Source organism: Natator depressus, chromosome 27 (genome assembly GCF_965152275.1).
Source record: "Natator depressus isolate rNatDep1 chromosome 27, rNatDep2.hap1, whole genome shotgun sequence".
Classification (NCBI taxonomy): domain Eukaryota; kingdom Metazoa; phylum Chordata; order Testudines; family Cheloniidae; genus Natator; species Natator depressus.
Genome location: NC_134260.1, coordinates 1,888,529 through 1,911,381, shown reverse-complemented (window position 1 = coordinate 1,911,381; position 22,853 = coordinate 1,888,529). Strand labels below are relative to the sequence as shown.

The 22,853-nt window shown below is 57.9% G+C and overlaps 1 protein-coding gene across 10 annotated transcripts in view; it reads left to right on the top strand.

The window, feature by feature from the left end:
• FMNL1 (formin like 1) overlaps nucleotides 1-22,853 on the top strand; it is a 69,403-nt gene that overhangs the window by 10,760 nt on the left and 35,790 nt on the right. For 7 of the 10 annotated variants that reach the window (XM_074940431.1, XM_074940423.1, XM_074940425.1 and 4 more), the window contains exons 2-4: nucleotides 10,407-10,490; nucleotides 16,262-16,375; nucleotides 17,995-18,068. In XM_074940431.1, the coding sequence (XP_074796532.1) occupies nucleotides 10,407-10,490; nucleotides 16,262-16,375; nucleotides 17,995-18,068 (272 nt within the window). The remainder of the gene's footprint in view (nucleotides 1-10,406; nucleotides 10,491-16,261; nucleotides 16,376-17,994; nucleotides 18,069-22,853) is intronic. The other 3 variants (XM_074940426.1, XM_074940432.1, XM_074940430.1) reach the window with 1 other exon arrangement.

Sequence of the window (22,853 nt, the reverse complement as noted above, 5' to 3'; positions counted from 1 at the left end):
TTAGCCAGTTAGGCCTGTCTCCTTGCTGGTCCCTGCCATGCTGGGCGCAGTCTCCAGAGTGGATCTGGTTCGTCTGGTTGTGGGTCAATGTACTGAAGCCGTCAGTTCGTCAGCCAGGCCCAACCCTCAGCTCCCACGTCCCCAGCCCCGGGGGAAGGGAATGAAGGTGGCCATCCACACAGGACACGCCTAGTGCTCAGCCAAGTCTGCTCCAGGTGCCCTGGATCCAGCTCTGCTTCTTTCCCCTCTCAGCAGCTAGAACCATAATCCCCGCCTGGGGCCAAGCAGGCCCAGGCCAGGGGCACCTGCATTTCAAGGCCATAACCCTTTATTGCCCATGGCCTTATGCCCCCGGTTCCTGTGGCCCATCACCTGTGGGGCTGATCCCAGCACTTGTGTCTCTGCCCCTGGGGCCAGGACTCCAATCCAGTCACCCCTGAAATAAGTGGGGGTCTCTCATCAGCGCCCACTGCAGAGATGGCTGCATGCCAACAGCACGGTGTCACTGGCCCCAGCGTCCTGGGAAGGTCGCTCTGGGCTCTGAGAAGCTCAGCACTGCAATAGCGGGTGGAAGCCAGCGTAGTGCTGGCCAGCATTAGCCGTGTCCCAGTGCCACGGGCACCGGGCCGGCTAGGAGGGTTTATGGAACCCAGTCACCAGCCTCCGTCCGCTGAACACTTCAGCTCTGATAGTTGGCCAGGTGCTTTCCCTCCTCGCTGGGCAGCCCCCACGCGGGTAGCAAGTGCCTCATCCCAGCCCTGGTTGGGAGTTGGGGCGAGTCCTTTTTTCCCCTCTGATACTCCGCCTGGCACCATGGCAGCAGCATGGTCCCTGCCAGGTGCCTCCTTGGCACTGTATCAGGAGGGTTGGCGGCTTGGGGGGGAGTATAAAGCCCCTCTTGTCCCCCCCCGATTCGTGGGCCAGAGGCTCGTCTTCATCCCTCCTGCTCTGCAAGGGGCCCGGAGCCCAGGTGGTTGCATCTGCTGAATAATCCGCTCCCTTCCTTGAGGAAGAGCCGAACCTTGGGCCATCAAGAATGCAGGCAGCGGCTGCGCTGCCCGGTGTCCGGCGTGGCCGGGCAGCAGCAGGAAGAGCCCAACAGCACGTGGAGGGCGGGCGCAGAGCCAGCGGCGTCGTGCAGTACGGCACCTCGGGGGAAGGAGGCCCCTGGAGCTCGTTTGGCCACGCAGTCCCTATGCACAGGGCCCATACGGCTGGATACTGACCAGCCCCAGGGGCACAGGCAGTCAGGAGGGTGGAGGAGCTCATGGGCATGTTACCGGGCCCAGTTTGTAAACCAGCCAGGGGAGCGTCGGGGTGGGGGGGCCACAGGAGCAGGTGCCGAACCTGTGGGGCTTGTTGAACCTGCCCGGGGTGGGGGTGGGGGCGAGGGAGGCCCCTTTGCATAGCTTGGGGGCATGATCGCGGCTGGCGCCCAACAGGGCCCTCGGACTCCAGTGTCTCCAAAGGGCAGCACAGGGGGCTGGGGTGGGGACCCATGAGCATCCCCAGAGTGGGGGGTTCTGGGGACTCCCCCATGAGGAGTCTCCCCTGGGGCTGCTCCTGTACTGGCCCCTCCATCAGCATGAGCTGGACTCTGGCCGCAGTCCTCTCCATGCCCCACTAATCCCGCCCACGACCAGCTCCTGGCACCCTAGGGTGCTCCTGCACCCTGCCCCCGCCCCAGAGCAGGCCTAGGCCCCTGCCCTGGGAGTTCCCCCTCTCCCCAAGGTGCCAGGAGCACGTGTCTCTCGACGGGAAACCGAACCCACAGGGAGGGCCCGGCATTTTCTCGCTCTGTTTCTCGTGCCACAACCCGCTGAAGCCACCCGTGATGGTAGCCAGGGGAGCAGCAGGGCGGCTGCTTCCTGCCCCTCACTGCCTGGCTGGCCTCAGGGGCACTGGGAAGCGGGAGGGAGGGGGACCCCCCACGAGCCGCAGCCACCGCCCAGCTGCTCCCAGACGGGCCCTGGGTGCTGCTGCCAGGCCAGACTGTGCTGGCGGGAGGTGGTGACAGGAAACAGCGCGGCTGACTCTGGGAAAGGGCTGGTGTTCGGCTGCCCTCCCGCGTGCCTGCTGTGTGTCCGCCCATGGGTGGCTTCCGTGTGATGGGGCCTCTGCGTGTGCCCCAGGCATGTGCCCATCTCTGGGTGCCCCTGGGATGTGCCCCAGGCATGTGCCCGTCTCTGGGTGCCCCTGTGGGTGTGCCCCGAGCATGTGCCCGTCTCTGGGTGCCCCTGGGGTGTGCCCCGAGCATGTGCCTGTCTCTGGGTGCCCCTGGGGTGTGCCCCAAGCATGTGCCTGTCTCTGGGTCCCCCTGGGGTGTGCCCCAGGCATGTGCCTGTCTCTGGGTCCCCCTGGGGTGTGCCCCAGGCATGTGCCTGTCTCTGGGTGCCCCTGAGCATGTGCCCGTCTCTGGGTGCCACTGGGGTGTGCCCCGGGCATGTGCCTGTCTCTGGGTGCCCCTGTGGGTGTGTGCCCCAAGCATGTGCCTGTTTCTGGGTCCCCCTGGGCATGTACCTGTCTCTGGGTGCCCTTGGGGTGTGCTCCGGGTATGTGGGCAGACCCTGGCTCGTGTTATACTTCGTTTCGCTCTCTCTCGTCTGTTCTCATCACTGAGCGGTCAGGTGGGATTAGCACACTTGCCAGCTGGCTTGGCTGGGCCAAGGCAGCCCCTGGCTGCATCCCCCCCCCCCCCCCCAGGGGCTGCTGCTTTGTCTCCACATCATCCCTCGATCTGCCTGGGTGACAACCCTGGAGCCTCACCCCCCATCCTGCCACCAGCGTGGGAGAGCGAGTGCAGTCTACTGACTGGGGCACCGCCTTGGGACTCAGAGACTTGGGTTTGGCTCCCAGCACCATCCTGACTTGCTGGGTGATGGTGGCTGACTTCCTTCCCTCTCTGCACCTCAGTTTCCCCTCTCAGCTCTTGTCTGTTCAGGCTGTGAGCTCCTTGGGGCAGGGCCTGTCTCTCTGGGTGCCTTTGCACAGCAGCCCCTGGGCCTGTCTCGACGCCCCTGGGCTCGTGCTGCCACCCTGAAAATTGCCGTATGGACGGTGCAGCTCGGGCTCCGAAGCCTGTGGGGTGGGGCGTGGGGCTTTAGAGCCTGAGCTCCAGCCCAGGTCACGGCTTCAAGGCGCTGTCTGCACAGCTGTTCTGAGCCCATCAGCCAGAGCCTGTCTCAGCCTGGGCTCGGAGGCCCGCTGTTGCGGGCTCTTGCTGGCTGCGTAGCTGTACCCATGTGTCTGTTCCACGCCTGGCACCACGGGGCCCTGATCTTGATGGACCTCTGGGTGCTGCTGGCATACAAATGCCAGCATGTCCAAGGCTGCCCTTCTATCTCCCACCCTACCCTGCCTTCCCTCTGGAACAGTTTCTCTGGGCTGGGTCAATGACTTTTGCCCTTGGCCAGGCAGGACCCCCTCTGGGCTAAAGGCGCTGGCGTAACCTGATTGGAGAGGGTCCTCTGGTCCAGCTCAGCTAAACGCTCCAGCCCAAGTCTTCAGCCACCCCCAGCGGTGCCCTGTTTCCTGAGGTTTCAAAACATGTCTGAACCACTCTCTGTAGGACACACAGGGCCCTGCAATGGGCATCAGGACTCCTGGGTTCCCAGCTCCGCCACTCACTGTGTGATCTGGGGCAAGTCATGGCCTCTCTCTGGGCCTTGGTTTCCCCATCTGTAAAATGGGCTAATGATGCTCGTGACCAGAGATCAGTGGATGAGAGTGCTAGAATAGTGCAGAGTATTCTGATCCTTTACAGGAAAGCTTATTTATATGAGGCCATGGGTGTCTGGGACAGGGCAGAGAGAAGTAAGGTGACAGCTCCCTGCCTGGCACAGTGAGGTGCGTGTGTTGGGGTGGGGCTGCTGGGGAAGCCTGAGCTGAGATCAGAGCCCAATTGCCTTGTTATCTGCAGCCCACACAGCAGCTGAGGGAACACAGCCGGGAAGGAGCCAGATGGCTTAGGTCGGTGTCCCCAGGAATCGTAGCCCAGCACGGGCTGGTGCCTCTCTGGCACTGCTGTGGAATAGGGCCAGCTTCCCGCGCAAGCCTTGCCCTGTGTCCCCCAAGTGGGGCAGTGCTGCCAGCCCAACAAGCATCCATTCCTGTGCCAGATGGGAGCAGGGGAGCCGCCGCTGCCTTCATGTCTCAGGCTGCCGACTGAAGCGCAAGGGACCCGCTGTCGTTGCCAAATATAGGCTAGGTTTCCCTGGGGAGGCAGCTGCCAGCTCCACAGCCCTGCTCTGCGGGACCTCAGGTGACTGCATGCCAATCGGATCAGCACAGAGCTCCTCGGGCACTGGAGCCTGGATTTGGGGCAGAGCTCCTGGTGGTGGGATCTGGGGCTTTGGTGGCACAGCCCACTGGAGGCCCCCTGCCACCCCCTGCCCCCCATGGCCCTGCCTGTCTGAGGAGTGGCAGCAGGGGTCAGAGTTAAGATGATTGGGGAAGTCTGTGCTTTTTGGAGATGTTGTTTTAGGCTCTCTGCAGACTCAGGCAGTCACATTCCGGTCACGTTTTTCAAGCTTTTTCTTTACATCTGCAAAGGCTGGAAATGTAATGTTTTCAAATGACAGCTGAGATCCTGGGGGCCTAGCCACAGTCCCATAAGCCCGATGATTTAGTCCAGTCCTGGCTGCAAACTGTATTGAGCACACGTATGGGAAAGAGACATGGTAGGAGCTGCTGGCTCTCACTCCTCTGCTCAGGCCATTACATCAGCCTCTCCCTGCTGGGTCACCAGTGTCCGTCTAAACAGGAAAAGTGGTGCACAATGGCCCATTTGTGGAATCGGTATAGCTGGGGATTGCACTGGTTAACTGGCAACAAGAAGAAGTACTTTTTCACACAATGTACAACTAACCTGTGGAACTCATTGCCAGGGGATGTTGTATAAGTCAAAAGTATAACTGGGTTTAAAAAAGAATTAGACAAGTTCATGGAGGATAGGTCCATCAATGGCTATTAGCCAGGATGGGCAGGGGTGCAACCCCGTGCTTGGGGTGACTCTAAACCTCCAGCTGCCAGAAGCTGGGAGTAGAAGACAGGGGTGGATCACTCCAGAATTGCCCTGTTCTGTACAGTCCCCCTTGAAGCTCTGGCACTGGTCACTGTCAGGGACAGGATACTGAGCTGGATGGATGATTGGTCTGACCCCATGTGGCAAGTCTTACGCTCTTATATTTATATTGCAGTGGTCCCCAGAGCACCCAGTTGAGATAGGGGCCCTACTGTGTTCACTGGTAACAGTAGGGACCATGCGGCACAAAGACTCAAGGGGAACCTGGGAGTCTGGACCCCTAGGCTGGGGTAAGCCACCAAGGCTTGGGTCCCGGAGCTATCGACTGTCCAGACAGCATGTACAAAGGTGTTAACTGGCAGTCAATTCACTGGAGTTTAAAAACTCCTATGTAGGCAATTGCCTCTGTTGCAGCTCCTTGTTTGTAGTAATAATACTGACCTACATTTATAGAGCTCCTTTTATCCCAACGCACTGTGCCATGTGGAGGGAGGAATTGCTTCACCCAGCACTGAAATGCAGCCACCTCTGGAGTGGAATGGGCAGCTGCTTAATAGCGCAAAACAATGCAACACGTTAGTTTAGGACAGGAAGTGAAGAAGGATTCCTTATGCAACTGAAATTGCTGGAAAGAGCTAGGGAGGCAGGAAGTAATCAACCAGACTGGCACTTGGCCCGAACACCAGGGTTAACTTGACCCTCCTCTTGCAGGGTGCTGTGGGATTTTTAATGATCACAAGTGGTCGAAGCCTTGGCGCTATGTCTCATCCAAAAGACGCCCCCCAGCAGTGCCAGCCCCACCTGGGGAACACCCTTCCAAGTGCTGACGGGGGCGATGCCCACACAGCTGTTGAGATCTGATGAGGGGGCTGGCAGGCATGGAGCATTCAATCTGTTTACTGCCCTCTCCTTGAGGAAGCTTTGCCTCATTCTCAGCTCCCCTTGGCCCGGTTATCACTCCACATGCCTGGGCAGGGACACCCAGAGCATGGTGCTGTGCCCAAGTGCTGCCCTCTGTTCCCAGGGGAGGATGTAACGGTGTGCTGGCATGGGCGGGGTGCACAGCTGGGTGCCCTGAGCCCACCTGAGAGTGCGCAGATGTGCTGACAGCTCCCTGCAGGATGGAAACTCCAGACCAGGGAGGAATCCAAGCAGGGTCTGATCTGGAGGCTCGGGGAGGGCCGTAGGCAGCATGTGCTCCTCTGCTCCTGAGGCGATGGGCTGGTGAATTGCAGGTCTAGGCACCTTGCGGTGATGCCAGTGCAGCATCTCGTTTGCTGAGGGCTTCACGTCCATCAGTAGCCCAGGCAGCCGAGTCTGGGCCAGAGGCCGGTGAGGAGCTGGCAGCTCAGCTGGGAGCCGTTAGAGCAAGCCAAGTGGGTGGGCAGGCTCCAGTTTACTAACAGTTGCGCTTTGGAAGCTATATGAAGCACAGCGAGCGAGCTGCTCACAGCAATTGTGATGAACAAAGCCCTGGAGTATTTCTAGCACATCCCTACGAGGGATGGCAGCTCTACGTTCTGTGGGCTAGTGCTCGGGCTGGGAGCATGCCAACCTGCGAGCCCAGCTGGGCTCTTAGATCCTTAATGGAGCCCCCAGAGGTATTGGAACTGGGAGAGGAGGCCAAGTGGGACTCCCTGAATGGTTGGGAGTTAGGGATCCTAGCCCCAGCAGACTAGGGGGGGAGGGGCTGGTCGCTAAGCCAGGGCAGGAACCTGCCCTAAAAGGCATTAGGACAATTAGGAAGATGGCTGTCTTGGGACAGGAGCCAAGTGCCCAGGTTCAGAGCTGCCCCGTGTCCATGGGGCCCTCACATTGGTTTAAAGTCCCGTTGATCTGCCTTCCCTGGACTGGTGAAACGGCAGGGGTCTGCCCAGCTGCGTTAGCCACCCCTGGATGGTGGCACCCAGCAGCTCTCCTTGGTCAATGACGTTACCCAAAGAGGGGCTATGATTGGCGGGTGGCATTGCTCTCTCTCTGCTGGAGCGAAAGCCCCACCCCTTGCCAGCCCCTCCCGTGCCAGGCTCCACAGCCAGGACTGTGATGCGTAAATCTCTCCCATCAGGGTATCTCCGCTTTACAGATAGGCAGGGGAAGTGACTGGTTGGAGACAGGAGTTCTGGCTCCCAGCCCTGTGCTTTAGCCCCAAGATCATCCTGCCAGGGCTGGTCCATGCTGGGAAATGCCACCTTGTCCATGAGTGACTGGGCCGTTAAACGCTGCGGGTAGGTGGGGGCGGTTTGTGTGTGACGCTCAGGGAGCTGAAGGCAGCCCTGCCTGCCCGGAGTGCCCTGTGCTGTTAGTTAGCGGACCGCCTGACATGCCGCACTCGCCCTTGTGTCCACTGCTTCCTGGGTACCAGGTGGCACCGTGCAGCATAACCCACATCCCCTCTGGCTGGTGGGCGCCGTGGGGATGGGACCCATTCCTTAGGAGAGCGCCCCATGCAGGTGCAGCGTGGGCTCTCAGCCGGCTGCTCTCATCAGGAGCACAATCCTGTTCGCTCACCTAAGCGGTGAGCGCCGGGGCTGTTGATTGTCTCAGCGAGGCTATTTCTATTTCTAGCCTCGCAGCCTGCTTGGCTCAGCTCGGCTCTGCGTGGCTGCGTGAGGGAGGGAGGAGGGCCCCCGCCAGATGCAAAGCAAAGGGACCGAATGAGCCAGCACGGATGGGATGAGTGTGGAGGGGAGTGAGCTGGATCCAGTGGGACCTGGCTAAAACCAGCTGTGCCTGGAGCAAGGCTCTCCCCAAACCCTGGGATGCCTTTCTGCCGCAGGTTTCCCCACTGCTGGAGAATCCCTGAGCCCTCTCCTGAGGTGGCTCCGTGTCCTTGGCAGAATCTCATCTCCTCTGAGTCGCACACACTGTCTCTGGCAGCCTCATTCATCCCGAATGCACCACAAAGGGCACTGAAGTGCAGTTAGCGGGTGGTGAGATTTCCGCTTCATGAGTGGCTTGGCAGGTCTCCTCCTGGATGCACTCCTCTCAAGTGAGCCGAGTCTCTTTCGCTTTGTTCTTGAGCAGTTTTGGTTTTAAGCCCAAATCCCTCTCTGGGAGTGTGTTTCCTCTCGTTTCTCATTAGCTGTGCTCCTAGGATGTTCTGTCCATGTTGCCCAGGCTTTGCAGCCTGGTAGCCTGATGACTTAAACTATATTGTGTGAAATGCCATGAGCATTGGCTGCCCTCCACTTTGAGCACTGTGAGAAATCTACAGGCACTTCACAGCTGTCACTGTCACCACTCAGAGTCATGGCAGCGGTGGGGCTAGAACTCAGATCCTCCTGCTCGCAAAGCACAAGCCCTGAGCCCTTGGGCTAAAGGAGAATCCCTGTTGGCAGTGTAGGGTCTATGACCCTCAGTGGAGCAGTTCTCAGTCCATCCGGTAGAGGGCACTGGTTTACATAAAAACCCGCCAGCTCATCACATGATGGAGGTGCATCCCCTGAGCACCATGTGCCATTGTTCCTGCCTTCCCTGGGCAATGGCGCTTTTCCTGACAGCTGCCCCTCCCTGGGGCCTTAGCTCCTGTCTCCTTGCTGTTTGTGGGGAAAAGTGATGATTTTCTTTAGAACCAGGAAAATAACCCACACCCTGCATTAAATGTCTGTGGGGAACTGTGGGCTTCATCTCTCGAGCAGGATCTGTGGCCCCCGTCCACTTTTAGTGCCCCTCGGGGCTCCTTTCATGGCTGCAACCCCATTGCCGCCCTGAGTCCTGGCAGGCTGCCCGGGGAGCTCCAGAAGCCCCAGGGCAGGCAGGTCTGTGTGCTCGGGCTCCATCTTGGACGCCAGGGTGGAGCATGGACTGCTGGGAGCTGTAGCTCAATGGGCCCTGTGCTGGAAGGGAGCAGGACTTTGGCCTGGTGGCTTCCTCGCTGGGTTCCCGGCACCAACACTCAGGGAGCGAGCTGCGCATAATGTAACTTGGTCATGCCCGAGCCCTCCCCCAGCACAGCCGAGCATAAGGAGAAGTGAAGTCCCCCGTGCTACCTGTTTGGAAAGGGGAAGTGAGGTCATGTCCTGTTCCCTCACACGCGAGGCGGGGGCAGTCTCTGGAGAAGCCAACCGTTTGTGCCCAATTACCACACGAGGGGCCCGATCCTGGGACATGCCGAGCTGCCCAGGGCCCTCGCTGGCTCCCCGTCTCTCCAGATCGGGCCCTAACCGACTGCCACGGGATGGGGAAGCAGGAAGGAGCTGGGTTGAGCAACATCAGTGCTGGGAACACTGCAGCACACAACATCCTGCCGCTGAGCTAATGCCTCTAAACAGACACCGATTTCATGGGCTGAGACCCATCACGCGGCTGCACACGGCTCTCACGTAGTCTCTCGGAGGGAGAGCTTTAACCGCCTTAATGCAGCCTTTCAGATGGCAAGGGGCGATGTTCACCGGCTGCAGCTGGGGGCTGGGAGCCAGGACTCCTGGGTTCTACAACCCACTCAGTCACTCGCTGTGCGGACTTGGGCAAATCACATCCCCCATCAGTGCCTCAGTTTCCCCGTTCTATAAAATGGGAGATAACGATACTGACCCATCAGGCAGGGCCAAGCTGTGAGTCTTGAGTAGCTGATTGTAAAGCGTCCAGAGACCCCCGGTTAACACATGCTGTCAGGGGGAGTCTGGGCTTGTTGAGATGGGTGATGGGGAGCTTAAATCGTTGCACTGAAACTCGACTTGGCTTTATTGATCCTTGTGTCCTACACAGGCTGCGCCGCAGCACTGAGCGAGCGCCTGGGGTTCTGGCCTGGTTCTCCCCCCAGCCCCCCCGGCGCCGTGCGCAGTGCAAATCCCGAGAGGGCATGGGCCGATTCCTGGGTTGGTGGTGAGGAGCACTGGAGGGGGAAGTCCTCAGGACGCTATAGGCTGAAGCCTCTCGTTCTGCAGCCAGACACTAGAGTGGATGTCGGAGGTCTCCACCTGTCCAGGACAGACTGTCTGTGTCTGTGCCGGGGTCCAGCTGGCAGTGGCCATGCTGGGCTGGGAGTCTGTCTCTCTGAGACCTGACCAGGCCAGGCAGCTCTGGTTGGTGATGGAGCAACCCAATCACTTCCTGACTTGGAGCTGGAGCTCAGGGGCTCCGTCCTTGGAGGTGGAAGGGTGGGGTGGGGTGGTGGGGATGCAATGCTGGTAGGAGGGTGGAGACCTGAGCTCAGCCCCTTGGGTACAGGGCCTTGGAGGAAGATGGGGTGACATCACCCAGATACCTGGGATGCAAGGGACCCTGCCTCATCCAGGTTGGGCATAGACACACAGATGGATAGGGCTCAGCCCTCCCCACACAGGGGCTCTCCTCCTTCATCTGCTTCCCTCATGGTCCTGGCAGCTGGGATGTACCTCGCCCAGCGCCCACTCCTGTCTCATCCTGTCTGTCTCCCCTGCAGGATTCCATGAACCTGCCGCCCGACAAGATGAAGCTGCTCAGCCAGTACGACAGCGAGAAGAAGTGGGAGCTGATCTGTGACCAGGTGAGACTGAGGTGCCCAATCCAGGGAAGTCTCCAGGCGCTGCGGGCACCCATGCGCCACCCCCCATGGCCGCCCTAGCACCTGCTGCCAGAGATTCAGCTCCATCCGTTACCCACTGCTACACAACACTCACGGCAGGAAACTCACACCCAGACACTTCCTGTGTTGCTCAGGTTGGTACCTGATCACGGGCGTTCAGTCTGCCGCTTTGCAGCATGACTCACGACAGTGGGGCCGGAGCGGGAGAAGTCACGCTCATTGCTTCAGCCCACAGATGTTCCAGATGTCAGGGGAGGTGCTAGGCCGGCAGCCTCTGCTCCCAGCTGGGACGGTCGGAGGGCTGGCTCCCCTGCCAGCAGTTCGCAGTCATGGAGGTGCCCGCAGAGAAATCTGATGGGTTGAATCCTCTGCAGCCAAGGAGGCTAATCCCAGCGGTTCCTCGATGAGTCATTTCTCTCCCCGTCTGTCATCTCTGCACCCAGCCAGTCAGTTCCTTATCAGCAGAAAGATTCACTCCGCTGCAGGGATGGGCTTTCTGCCAGGGGCCGTTAGCTGGGCCTCCACCCAGGCTCAAGTAGCCTTTTCCTGGTGATCTGCAAAGAAAGCTGGGGGTCAATCCTCTCGCTGTGCGTTGGTGCTGAGAGGCCTTTGGGAGGGAGAAGGGACTGGACATGTGTGTGCACTAGTTCTTATCCAGTTCAGAGGGGTTGGGGGGAGCAAGGCCCCGTGCTTCCGAGGCCTGCCGGATGGGGCCCTTAATGCCTGCCAAGCGCTTTGAGGATGCAAACGCCGTGTAAGTGCTGAGTATTATTAGAAACCGGTGAAAGATCAAATGCCTCAGAAAACCCTGTAATTGATGCATCTCACTGGAACGACTGCTGCCCTGGGGGAGGGGCTGGTAGTTTTTGCTAGTGACTGGATATTTTAACCAGTCAGCCTCTGCACTTGCTTCTTAGCTCAGGGGCTCTGGTGACTCCAGATTTTGCTTTGAGGGGGTCTGTGTTGAGCGAAACCCTCAGGTTTGGGGATGGGGGCTTGAGGGTGGGGGTGGGATGCTGAGCTTGCGAGCAGCGAGGCCCCAGGCTCACTCAGGTTGGCAGTGACCACTGGGCATTGCTGCCCCAGGGCTGCCTTGTTTCTCCTGATGGGCAGTTAATTTGGCTCCTGCTCCTGGGGGCCATGGAAGGAATGACAAAGCCCTGATCATGGCTGAAGACAGGCCAGCAGAGAGGCTGTAGGCTGGGTGGGCCATGGAGACTGACCTCCCTGTCCACCTTCGGGCAGTCCCTGCAGGTTCGGGGCTCAGTGCCCTACTAATCGTGCTGTCCCTGCGCTCTAGATAAATGGAGGCCGTGGGCTGTTCACCTTGGGGCTCACCCAGCACAGTCATCCCTGGCCCTAGCCCAGAGCTCTGCTCAGGGGTCCCAGGGCTGCGCAAAGGCAATGGGTGTCATCACCCCTTTCGCCTGCCTGTGGTCCGGGGGCCTGAGTCTGACCAGAGCTTGCTGGGCCGTGTGCTCCCTGAGGAGATGGTGCAGGGCAGGAGTCATCACGTGCTGACTGGGGACACTGCGCAGAGCAGGCTCTTCTTGGCTTGTTCCATGGCCAGAGCCTCAGGGCCCTGATTCTGTCTCTATCTCCCACCCATCAGTGAAGCCCTGCAAGGGTGCCAGGAGTCCAGCATCTCGGAGGGGGCTCGTGCATTCCTACATCCCAAGGCCGGAAGGGACCATCCAGTCTGATCCCCTGGATAGCAGAGGCCAGACACCTGCCCCACAGTGATCCCCAGGGCAGGTCTGTTAGAAAAACATCCCATCTTGATTTAACAATTGTCAGGGTTAGAGAATCCACCTTGCGAAGTTGTTCCAATGATTAGTTACCCTCGCGGTTAAAAATTTACACCTTTCCAGTCTAAATTTGTCTGGCTTCAACTTCCAGCCATTGGATCGTGTTACATCTTCCTCTGCTGGATTGAAGAGCCCATTATCAAACCTCCGTGTGCCAGCCTCTGTCCCCAGGACTGTTCTGCTCTGCTGCAGTCACTTCCCTTCCCTTTGCCTCAGTTACCCCATCGATCTACCAGGAAGGAGAAGTCCTGAGGCACTTGGATGAAAGGGGATCTCGATGCCTAACCCAGGCCAGCAAAGTGTGGCTCAAGCTTTTAAATCCAGTGGTCCCAGTTCAAGCCCCATAGATGGATCATCATTAGAGAACTATATGTTTCTGTTATGAAGGGTGCGTCCACACTCAGACTGCTACAGTGGTACAGCTGCAGTGGAGACAGTGATGGGAGGGGCTCTGCTGTCAGGCCTGGTCTACATAGAATCATAGAAGACTGGGGTTGGAAGGGACCTTAGGAGGTCATCTAGTCCAACCCCCTGCTCAAAGCAGGGCCAACCCCAACTAAATCATCCTAGCTGGGGCTTTGTCAAGCAGGGCCTTAAAAACCTCTAAGGAAGGAGATTCCATCACCTCCCTAGGTAACCCTAGACCTCCCGCACTGCAACTTGAGACCATTACTCCTCACTTTGTCATCTGCCACCCCTGAGAACAGCCGAGCTCCATCCTCTTTGGAACCCCCCTTCAGATAGTTGAAGGCTGCTATCAAATCCCCCCTCACTCTTCTCTTCTGCAGACTAAACAATCTCAGTTCCCTCAGCCTCTCCTCATAAGTCATGTGCCCCAGGCCCCTGATCATTTTCATTGCCCTCCGCTGGACTCTCTCCAATTTGTCCACATCCTTTCTGTAGTGGGGGGGACCAAAACTGGACACAATACTCCAGATGTGGCCTCAACAGTGCTGAATAGAGGGGAATAATCACTTAGAATCATAGAATCATAGAATATCAGGGTTGGAAGGGACCTCAGGAGATCATCTAGTCCAACCCCCTGCTCAAAGCAGGACCAATCCCCAGTTAAATCATCCCAGCCAGGGCTTTGTCAAGCCTGACCTTAAAAACTTTTAAGGAAGGAGATTCTACCACCTCCCTAGGTAACACATTCCAGTGTTTCACCACCCTCTTGGTGAAAAAGTTTTTCCTAATATCCAACCTAAACCTCCCCCACTGCAACTTGAGACCATTACTCCTTGTCCTGTCATCTTCTACCACTGAGAATAGTCTAGAACTATCCTCTCTGGAACTACCTCTCAGGTAGTTGAAAGTAGCTATCAAATCCCCCCTCATTCTTCTCTTCTGAAGACTAAACAATCCCAGTTCCCTCAGCCTCTCCTCATAAGTCATGTGTTCCAGACCCCTAATCATTTTTGTTGCCCTCCGCTGGACTCTCTCCAATTTATCCACATCCTTCTTGTAGTGTGGGGCCCGAAACTGGACACAGTACTCCAGATGAGGCCTCACCAATGTCGAATAGAGGGGAACGATCACGTCCCTCGATCTGCTCGCTATGCCCCTACTTATACATCCCAAAATGCCATTGGCCTTCTTGGCAACAAGGGCACACTGCTGACTCATATCCAGCTTCTCGTCCACTGTCACCCCTAGGTCCTTTTCCACAGAACTGCTGCCTAGCCATTCGGTCCCTAGTCTGTAGCGGTGCATTGGGTTCTTCCGTCCTAAGCGCAGGACCCTGCACTTATCCTTATTGAACCTCATCAGATTTCTTTTGGCCCAATCCTCCAATTTGTCTAGGTCCCTCTGTATCCTATCCCTGCCCTCCAGCGTATCTACCATTCCTCCTAGTTTAGTATCATCCGCAAATTTGCTGAGGGTGCAATCCACACCATCCTCCAGATCATTTATGAAGATATTGAACAAAACCGGCCCCAGGACCGACCCCTGGGGCACTCCACTTGACACCAATCTGCTGGCAATGCTCCTACTAATGCAGCCCAATATGCCATTAGCCTTCTTGGCAACAAGGGCACACTGCTGACTCATATCCAGCTTCTCGTCCAGTGTAATCCTCAGGTCCTTTTCTGCAGAACTGCTGCCTAGCCACATGGTTAGGTTGACGTAAGCTGCCTTGCATCAACCTAGCCATGGAAGTGTCTTCCTTTAACTGTGGGTCCTGCTGACGTAAGTGCCTCTCTACACTGGTTTAGTAATGCCACTTCCCCGAGCGGTGGAGAGTCATGGCCACTGTACTTAGGTGGACAGTGTCAGTGCAGACTCTGTTGCTTATATGGAAAGGTGCTGACTTTCAGGAGCCGTCCCACAATGCCCCACAGTGACGGTACACACGCGACTGGTGAGGTTGTGCACCGCCAACACAAGGAGCCAAGCGTGCACGCACAAGCAATTTTATAACTGCAGTGGCTGGATGCCGATATAAGTTAGGTCGATGTAATTTTGTGGTGTTGACATGGCCTGACTGTAGCTAATCCACCTCCCCGCGGGGCGATAGCTAGGTCAGTGGAAGAACTCCTTTGTGGACCTAGTGCTGTCTGCTCCGGGGGTTAGGTCGGCACAGCGATATCTCTCAGCAGTGTGGGTTTGTCATGCCCCCAGAGATGGAGCTAGGCCCATGTACGTTTTCCGTGTAGAGCAGACCTAGGACAAGTAGCTCTTAAAATGAGTTAACATCTGTGTGCCCAGTATCTGCAGTGACACTAGATAGCAATTGATTGATGGGCACACTGCTCACCGGCTGGTGTCAGGCAACAATCCCTCTTGCACAATATTATACTGTGGGGCGGGAGGCAGGCCCGGCACTGTGCCCTGCGGGGGGAGGGAAGGCAGGTCCAGCGCTGTGCCCTGCGGGGGGAGGGAAGGCAGGCCCTGCACTGTGCCCTGCGGGGGGAGGGAGGCAGGCCTCGTGCTGTGCCCTGCGGGCGGGGGGGAGGGGGCGGGAGGCAGGCCCAGCGCTGTGCCCTGGGGACGAGGAAGGCCCAGTGCTGGGCCATGTGAGGGAGGGAGGCAGGCCTGGTGCTATATCATGGGATGAGGAAGCATGGTCTGTGGTTATGCACAGGACTGGACATCAGGAGATCTGGGTTCTAATCCCACCTCTGCCACAAACTTGTCCTTGGGCAAGTCCTTTAATTTATCTACTTTGTAAAATAGGGATAATATTCACCTAATTCGTGGTCAGGGCTTGTGCAGCTTTATGGACGAGTGCATGTAAAGAGCTTTGAGAGCCTGGGTTGGAGGGGATAGGAAGGTGCGGCGTACTATAACAGATGTGGCCTGCGAGGTTTACAGAGCATCCAGCTTTGGGCAGGACTGGCCGTTGGAGGTGGTGAGACTGGAGACCTGACTAGAGAGCGCGGTGGTGTGTTCCGGGGCAGGGGACTGCAGGGTTATCACAGGCAGCTTCTCTGTTCTGTCTTCAGTGGCGTAGCTTCCGAGCTGGGGAGGGTCCCTGTGACTCCCCCGCCCCCAGGTAGCCGCAGCACTACGTGATGACAGGTGTCTGCGAGTGGCTTGTTGGCCGGTGGCAGCTTGGTGCCCTAAAGAAGAGGGCTGGCTGTGAGTTCTGAGCCAGGCGGGCTCACTTGCTCCCACTCAGCATGGAAATCCTGCCGGATCCTGGCAAACGTCCTGTCTGTGTAAAGCCACTAATTCCCCGTCTGGCTAGTTCCCGGGGGCAGACGACCCGGGCAGCAGATCGCTTCCAAAGAGCGAGTCTCTCTCCCTGGCCCTATTCAGCCGTTTCTCACGCACATCTCAGACCCCTGCAGTCTCCTCAGCGTCCCGCTCACTTGCGGGTGCACTTGTGCACACACTGCGTCAGTGCTCGGGGCTGTGTGTTCTCCTCCATCGTCTGAGGAAGCTGGGCCTGAATGTCTCCCTTCTCCCCCATCCTCGCAGGAGCGGTTCCAGGTCAAGAACCCCCCCTCTGCGTACATCCAGAAACTGAAGAGCTACTTGGACACGGGCGGAGTCAGCAGAAAGGTGACCTCCGATTGGCTGATTGCCATGGCGGTATTATCCTCCCCTTTTATTCTCCCCTCTCCTTTGCCACCCCTTAGCTTTTGTACCGCAGTCGAGAGCCGAGGTCCCCGAAATGGGGTCGTGCACCCCCGGGGCACAGGAGCTGTTGGAAGTGGTGCACTGTAGCAGGGTGGTCTGTCCTCTGTAAGGGGGAGGAGAGCCTGGACCAGACAACCCCTTTCCATGCCATGAGCCCTTCAAGGACACAGGTATTGCAGGGTGCAGCAGACTACCTGGGGGTCGGGTCAGGTGGCTACCTCCTTCTGGCTGGCTGGCTGGCTGGCTCCCGGGAGGAGAAGGAGAGCAGAATTACAGGGCAGCGGCAGCCCAGGAGAGAGGGTCCCGGGGCTGGGACCCAGAAGAGAGACTGGGGGCTGGGGAGCCTGCCCGAATCACAGCATAGCCCCCAAGGCTTGGTGGGGGCCCCAGAACCAAAGGGAACAAGTGGGGGAGCAAAGGAGGCTCCCTGGAGCGGGGCTGGCAGCTGGATACTGGCGGGCTGGGGAAGCCGGCTTGAGTCACAGCACAGCCCTTAGGAGAAGGGCTGTGGAATCGCTTGGCTGCGAGGAAGGCGTTTAGTCCAGGGACCAGGGCAGAGGGAGACCCACGGGAAAGATGCTCCAGAGGGGTTGGGGCTGGGAGAGCTGCCTGGCTCAGAGGAAATGGGAAGGGAGCCCTGGAATGAGGTGAATTGGAGCTGGAGCTGCCTGATGCCAGTTGAGGCCCCCTCACTTCCAGCCAAGGTTCCCTCAGCTCCCTATGCCTCCCTTCTGAGCACTCTCTGGCCTTTTACACGCCCACTCCCTCACACGCTACCAGCGGCCCTCCCCACAGTCTAATCTCATTAGAGCCGGTGGGAAACAGGATTCCCAGCTCACAAAACTTTTCCTGATTTCAAGAACTTCCCCGTTCTGCATCGGGATGAAACTGCGACTTTTTGTAATTTTTTTGTGTGGAAAAACGTCAGAGAGACACCCCCCCTTGCCATCCCCCATCATCCCAGAATAGCTGGTAGCCTGGGGTCAGGGCACTCCCCTGGGATGTGACAGCCCCAGGTCCCAGGGCTTGTTCTGAGTCAGGCTGTTCTGGACTGAGGCTGCGTCGCTCTCTCATTTTGACTCGAAATTCCATCCTGGGCCCGAGGAACCTTCCTTACAAAAGTTTTGTTGAAGCTGGGACGTTCCTGCGAAAAGTTTTGGATTTAACAGATTGGCATTTTCTGATGAAAAACCATTTAGTCAAAAAATTTCCAACCCCCTCTAAACCTCACGTCCTGTAGCCCTCCCCACCAGGCACCCCCAGCCAAAAGGCCTTCTCTTCTAGATTTCCCCAGGCAGATCTCCACCAGCCAAATTTGAAACTTATTTCACTTTGACTGTAAACACTTAAGTCTGTTAAGGCCTAAAATAACTGTGCACAAAAAGGGGATGCTGGCATGAGGGAAGGCAAGCATCTGTTCTCAGAGGGTGCTACATGGACCAGTAATGTTTGGGAATTGCTGCTCTAGAGGTTATTTGGAGTTAACACAGGTGGTAAAAGAGAAATGAGGCTGCGACCTGGCCAGTGATGTGGCAGATCTGTCTAACTCCCCTTTGCTTTTTGAAACGCAGTTTAAGAGGCGAGTGCAGGAGTCCACACAGGTGCTCCGAGAGCTGGAGATCTCGCTGAGGACCAACTATATCCGGTGAGTAGCTGATGCCCAGGGTTAGTGCAGATGACTGTCTCCCTCTAATGGCCACTCCCAGCCTGCAAGTGGCTCAACTCGTGATAGGGCTTGTGCTTTGGGGGCTGCAGGTCTGTGTTTTAGCCGACAAGGGGTGTTGCACTCTTGCCTGCTAATCGCTGCAGGCCTGCAAGGAGGCAAGAAGCAGGAGCTGCTACCAGTGCTAGCTGGAGGTCTGCTTTGGCTCCAGCAGCAGAGCGGCTGGTTTTTGAGTACAAAGATCCCTGGTTCACGACCCGTCAAGGGTGGGTTCCTGCCATGCTCCATCTGCTGCTGCTCCTCAGCTTGGCTTTCAGATGTCATAACTGGTCGTGCCATGTCTGGGGGGGGTGAGCACTGTGGGGAACGAGGGATGGCCCCCACTGAGTTTGCCTCAGTGCTACCATCCCACTGCGAAAAATCTCATGACTGTGGTGGTGAGGCTTTTGTGGGCCCCTGGCTGTCTCCCAGCCCCATCCGGATCATGGAAGATCCAGAACAGGTGCAAGTCTGGGTGGAGATGGGAACTTCACTCCTCTGATGGTTAGAAAGCTTTGCCTAATTTCAAACCTAACCTTGTTGATGGGCAGTTTATATCCCTTTGTTCTTGTGTCCGCACTGGCACGTCTGTGGCCCCAGGCTTCGTGCAGAAGCCTCTCTGAAGTTACCTGGAGTGCAGCGTGTGACGGGCTCTCAGGATCAGACCCAGGCTGGGTGGGAATGGGCAGTGAGACCTGGCCAGCCCAGTGTCTGCGCTGCCAGGGTGACCTGGAGTATGTCTACTGCTAAATCTACCCCCGTGCTGTGGGGCAAACCCACTGGGTAGTGCTCTATCAAATGGGACCCAGCATTGATCTGGAATGTCTATACTGTTGTCTGAGCCTGGGGCAAAAGCAGATGGGCAGTGCCCCTCCCTGATCGTGGGGCTGGGGCTGTCCGGTGCCATCTGGGGCCTGGCCCAAAGCCAGTCACGTCTCAAAGCAATGGAGGCAGTTGGAGGCATCTGTGGGCGGGTCCTGTGGTAGATGGGCTGGGGGTGACGGCAGCCGAACAGGAGACAAGCGGCGGGGTTGCATGGAGAGCAGGAAGGCAGGTCTGGGGGTTCAGGCATTGGGTTCTGAGACTAAGGCGACCTGGGGGCAATTCCCAGCCTTGCCTCAGACTCCTTGCTGGCCTTGGGCGAGTCCCCGCACGTCTCCGAGCTGCCATCCCCCACCTGCGAGATGGGGTGGCAGTGATGGCATTCCTGACCTATGGCTCAGTCTGGGGGGAGCTCTGAGACTTTGGGGGCCGGGCGGAGGGACTTGAGCTCTCAGGAAAAGAGTAAAAGGCTCCCCCGGAGCAGGGAACCTGTGAATAACCATGCAGTGGAGGAATCAAGAAGAGGGACTGCTGGCTGCCCTTGGGGGATGCAGCCACACAGCAGGGCCCTGATGGAAAGTGAACCTCTCTCTCCTGTGAAGCCTGCCCATGCATCCAGCCAGGCCAGACCAGGCTGACTCGACACCACCCATACCCTCAGAGGGCTGCGTCCTAACTCTTTGTCTGCCCTGAGTGTGGGTGGCCTAGGCTAGTGGGGAGAGAGCTGGGATGGGGGGCGATGCAGCCCTGCCCTTCCCCACAGCTCTGGGAAGGGAGCAGATTACTTCATCCCAGGGCTGTGGCCCGTGTGTGAGAGGGGCAGAGCCAGCATGCTTCCAGCCCACTCTGCCCCTCCCACTGGCTCGTGCAGAGCAGAGCTGGGTGAGCTGCCCCTGTGCTCCCCATTGTCACGGAGTCCCCGGGCGATACTCGGGAACTGCTCCCTACGAAGCCAGGCAGGACTCTGGGGCAGTCTCCTTTCTGTGAGCAGCCTGTCTGCAGGACACACAGCTCACACAGCTTCCACCTTCCTGGGTCTGACCTCGGAGCATTCAGCCTCTTCTGCCCCTCCGTGCACTTCCCCCAGCGAGTCCGCCCAGGCGGGCTCCTGGGGAAGCCAGAGGGTCCTGCACCCCAACTCCGCAGTCAGATGTGACTCTCAGCCAGCCAGTGAAACAGAGGTTTATTAGATGACAGGAACATGGTCTAAAACAGAGCTTGTAGGTGCAGAGAACAGGACCCCTCAGATGGGTCCATTTTGGGGGGCAGTGAACCAGACAACCACATCTGCCCTTCACTCCATGTCCCCAGCCAGTCCCAAACTGAAACTCTCCCCAGCCCCCCCCCCCCCCCCTGGGCTTTGTCCCTTTCCCGGGCCAGGAGGTCACCTGATTCCTTTGTTCTCCAACCCTTTAGCTCTCACCTTGCAGCGGGGAAGGGCCCAGGCCATCAGTTGCCAGGAAACAGGGTGTCGGCCATTCTCTGTGTCCAGACCCCTGCACACACCTGCCCTCTAGGGCTCTGCAACCATCATACACCCTTATCCCACCACCTAGATACTTAAGAACTGCCTAGGGGAAACTGAGGCACCCCCACACTATTCAGAGGAAACATTAAGAACAGTCCCGTTTGGTCACATCTCTCCCCCCTTCAAGACCGAACTGAGCAGGGTCACTTTAGCTGGTGACCTGGGGAAGTTCGAAGCCACCAACGTTCCCATGGATGCCCCGGCATCTCTCCCATTCCTTGGTGGGAGTTACACCAGGCCCTTCCAGTTTCACGCCCTCCCTTAGGTTGGGGGTGGTTGATAGCACTCGCATGCCGCATGTGGGAAGGTTTATGCGGCCCATGCCCTTTTGCCACCCCAAAACCCCATGGGGGTCAAACTGGGATCGGGTCTTCTCCCAGCGCTCCAGTCTGGAGGGCTGCAATTCGGGCTCTCTTGGTTAAGAGCCCCCATCTTGACCTGGGCCACATACTGTTCACTTACAGAACTAGCATGGAGACATCCCTTTCTCAACAACCTTGTCTCCCCAACAAGCTGGCCAAACACAGCCACTTGGTTATAGGACTGTTTAACTTTCTTAACAGCTTTCACTCCATCTGAGACCTTCTCAAAGCTATCCACACTGGATCTTTCAACAGGAATGTCAGTGGATCCATTCACAACAGAAAATTTCTGGCTGTTAGGAACTGAAACTTTCTTGATTAAATCACTTTCACACCCTTCAGTTGCAGTAAACTGCTTGCAAAGACTCCATGAGGATTCCTTTCCCTAGGGCTTTTCTATGCAACAATTCACCCTTCACAGAAATTCTGCTCTTACCCTCTTCACCGAGGGCTTGCTCTAGAGGAACACATTCCTGAGCAACAACAGACTCTTTCTGGGTCTCCCTTACATCCAGAATTACCTCCGGCCCATCAGGCGGGTTCCTACACAATCCCCTTTCAGGCAAACTTACAGACTGCATCAGAGCCAGCATGAGCCCCCTTTCTCTCTGTCCCACCCAGCCCCAGGGGTCTGGTTACAGGCAGGCAGGTATCCTGAGCCTAGCAGCTCCTCCCCCTGTCAGCCAGGTCATCTGCATTTTCACTGACCATTTCCCTCTCCACCGATTGGTTTCCTGGATTCAAATTCAAACCCTTGGCTGTTACAGGAGCAGGGCCTGGATCCTGTCCCAAAGAGACACAGTCATCCCACAACAGGGTCTCACAGCTGGTGTCCTGGAGAACCCCAATGACCAGCCATCCCCACCCCTCCTGGGTCTGCACTGGGATCTGGGCCGTAGGCAGGGCGAGGGGCTTCACCCCTAGGACCCTCACCCAGCTCACACAGCCCCTCAGCGTCTGGTGAGGCTGCACCCCCCGGGGCCTGACAACAGTTCTCTCTGTCCCAGGATCTTGCCACCCCAGGAATGTCTCCCCATTGACCATCACCTTCCGCTCCCACTGGGGGTCCGAGGGGCCTGAGCCCAGGAGACTCCACACAGACATATAGGTTGGGGTCAGGAGTGGGAGCCTGTCCACCTCCCCACCCATCTGGCTGACGGAGTCTATGGCCTTGGGACCCAGCAAGGGAGCTAGACACCAGGGCTTTTCCGCAGGTTCAAATCTCCAGCATGCTCAAAGGCAGTGAGGTGGGCATCCACATCCCCCCGCTCCTTAACCAGGGGCAGCAATTTAGTCTCGAGGTTTCCTGCGGAACTGGCCCCCCGGGGTCTATCCTCACTCACCCCTGGGAGGTCCCCTATGCCTCTCCGCTCCACCACCGCCAGTTCATGCTTCTGCAGCTCTTTCTCGGGCTCTCGCTGTCTCTCACAGTCCTCTTGCTCTCTCGGACTCAGCTCCAATCCCGTCCGTCTCCGATCCCCCGATGGGGAACCCGATCATGAAGACCCCCGTCTGGTCGGGGACAGGAGTCTTGGGGATGCCTGGCTACCACTCCAGCTGCTCTCAGATCCTGCCATAGCCCCATTTGGGGTCAGGAATCTGTTCCTTAGAGCGGTCATCCTCCTCCAGCTGCACGATTAACTGTGCTTCGGTGAACTTTCCAATGCGCAACCCTCTCTTTCTGCACAGGGCTACAATGTCCTTCTTCAGGAGACGGTGACAGGCCGTGACTCCGCTCTTCCCGAGTTGTTGTGGACTCACAGGCCTGTGTGCTCTCAGCTCCCCACAGTTTCCAGGGAGAACCCCTAGTGTGCCAGCCCTTCTCGAGGTCACCACCTCTTTGCCAGGGTCGAGCTGCAGACTCCTCCACCCCGGGACCGCTCGCTGCAATCCCCAGGGGAACCCTGTTACTGCAAAAGTCCTTCTCTCTCCCAGGGCCAAGCCGCAGGCCTCTCCGCCGCTGAGACGGCTCACCACAGTCCCCAGGGGGACCCCATTACTGCACAGTCCTTCTCG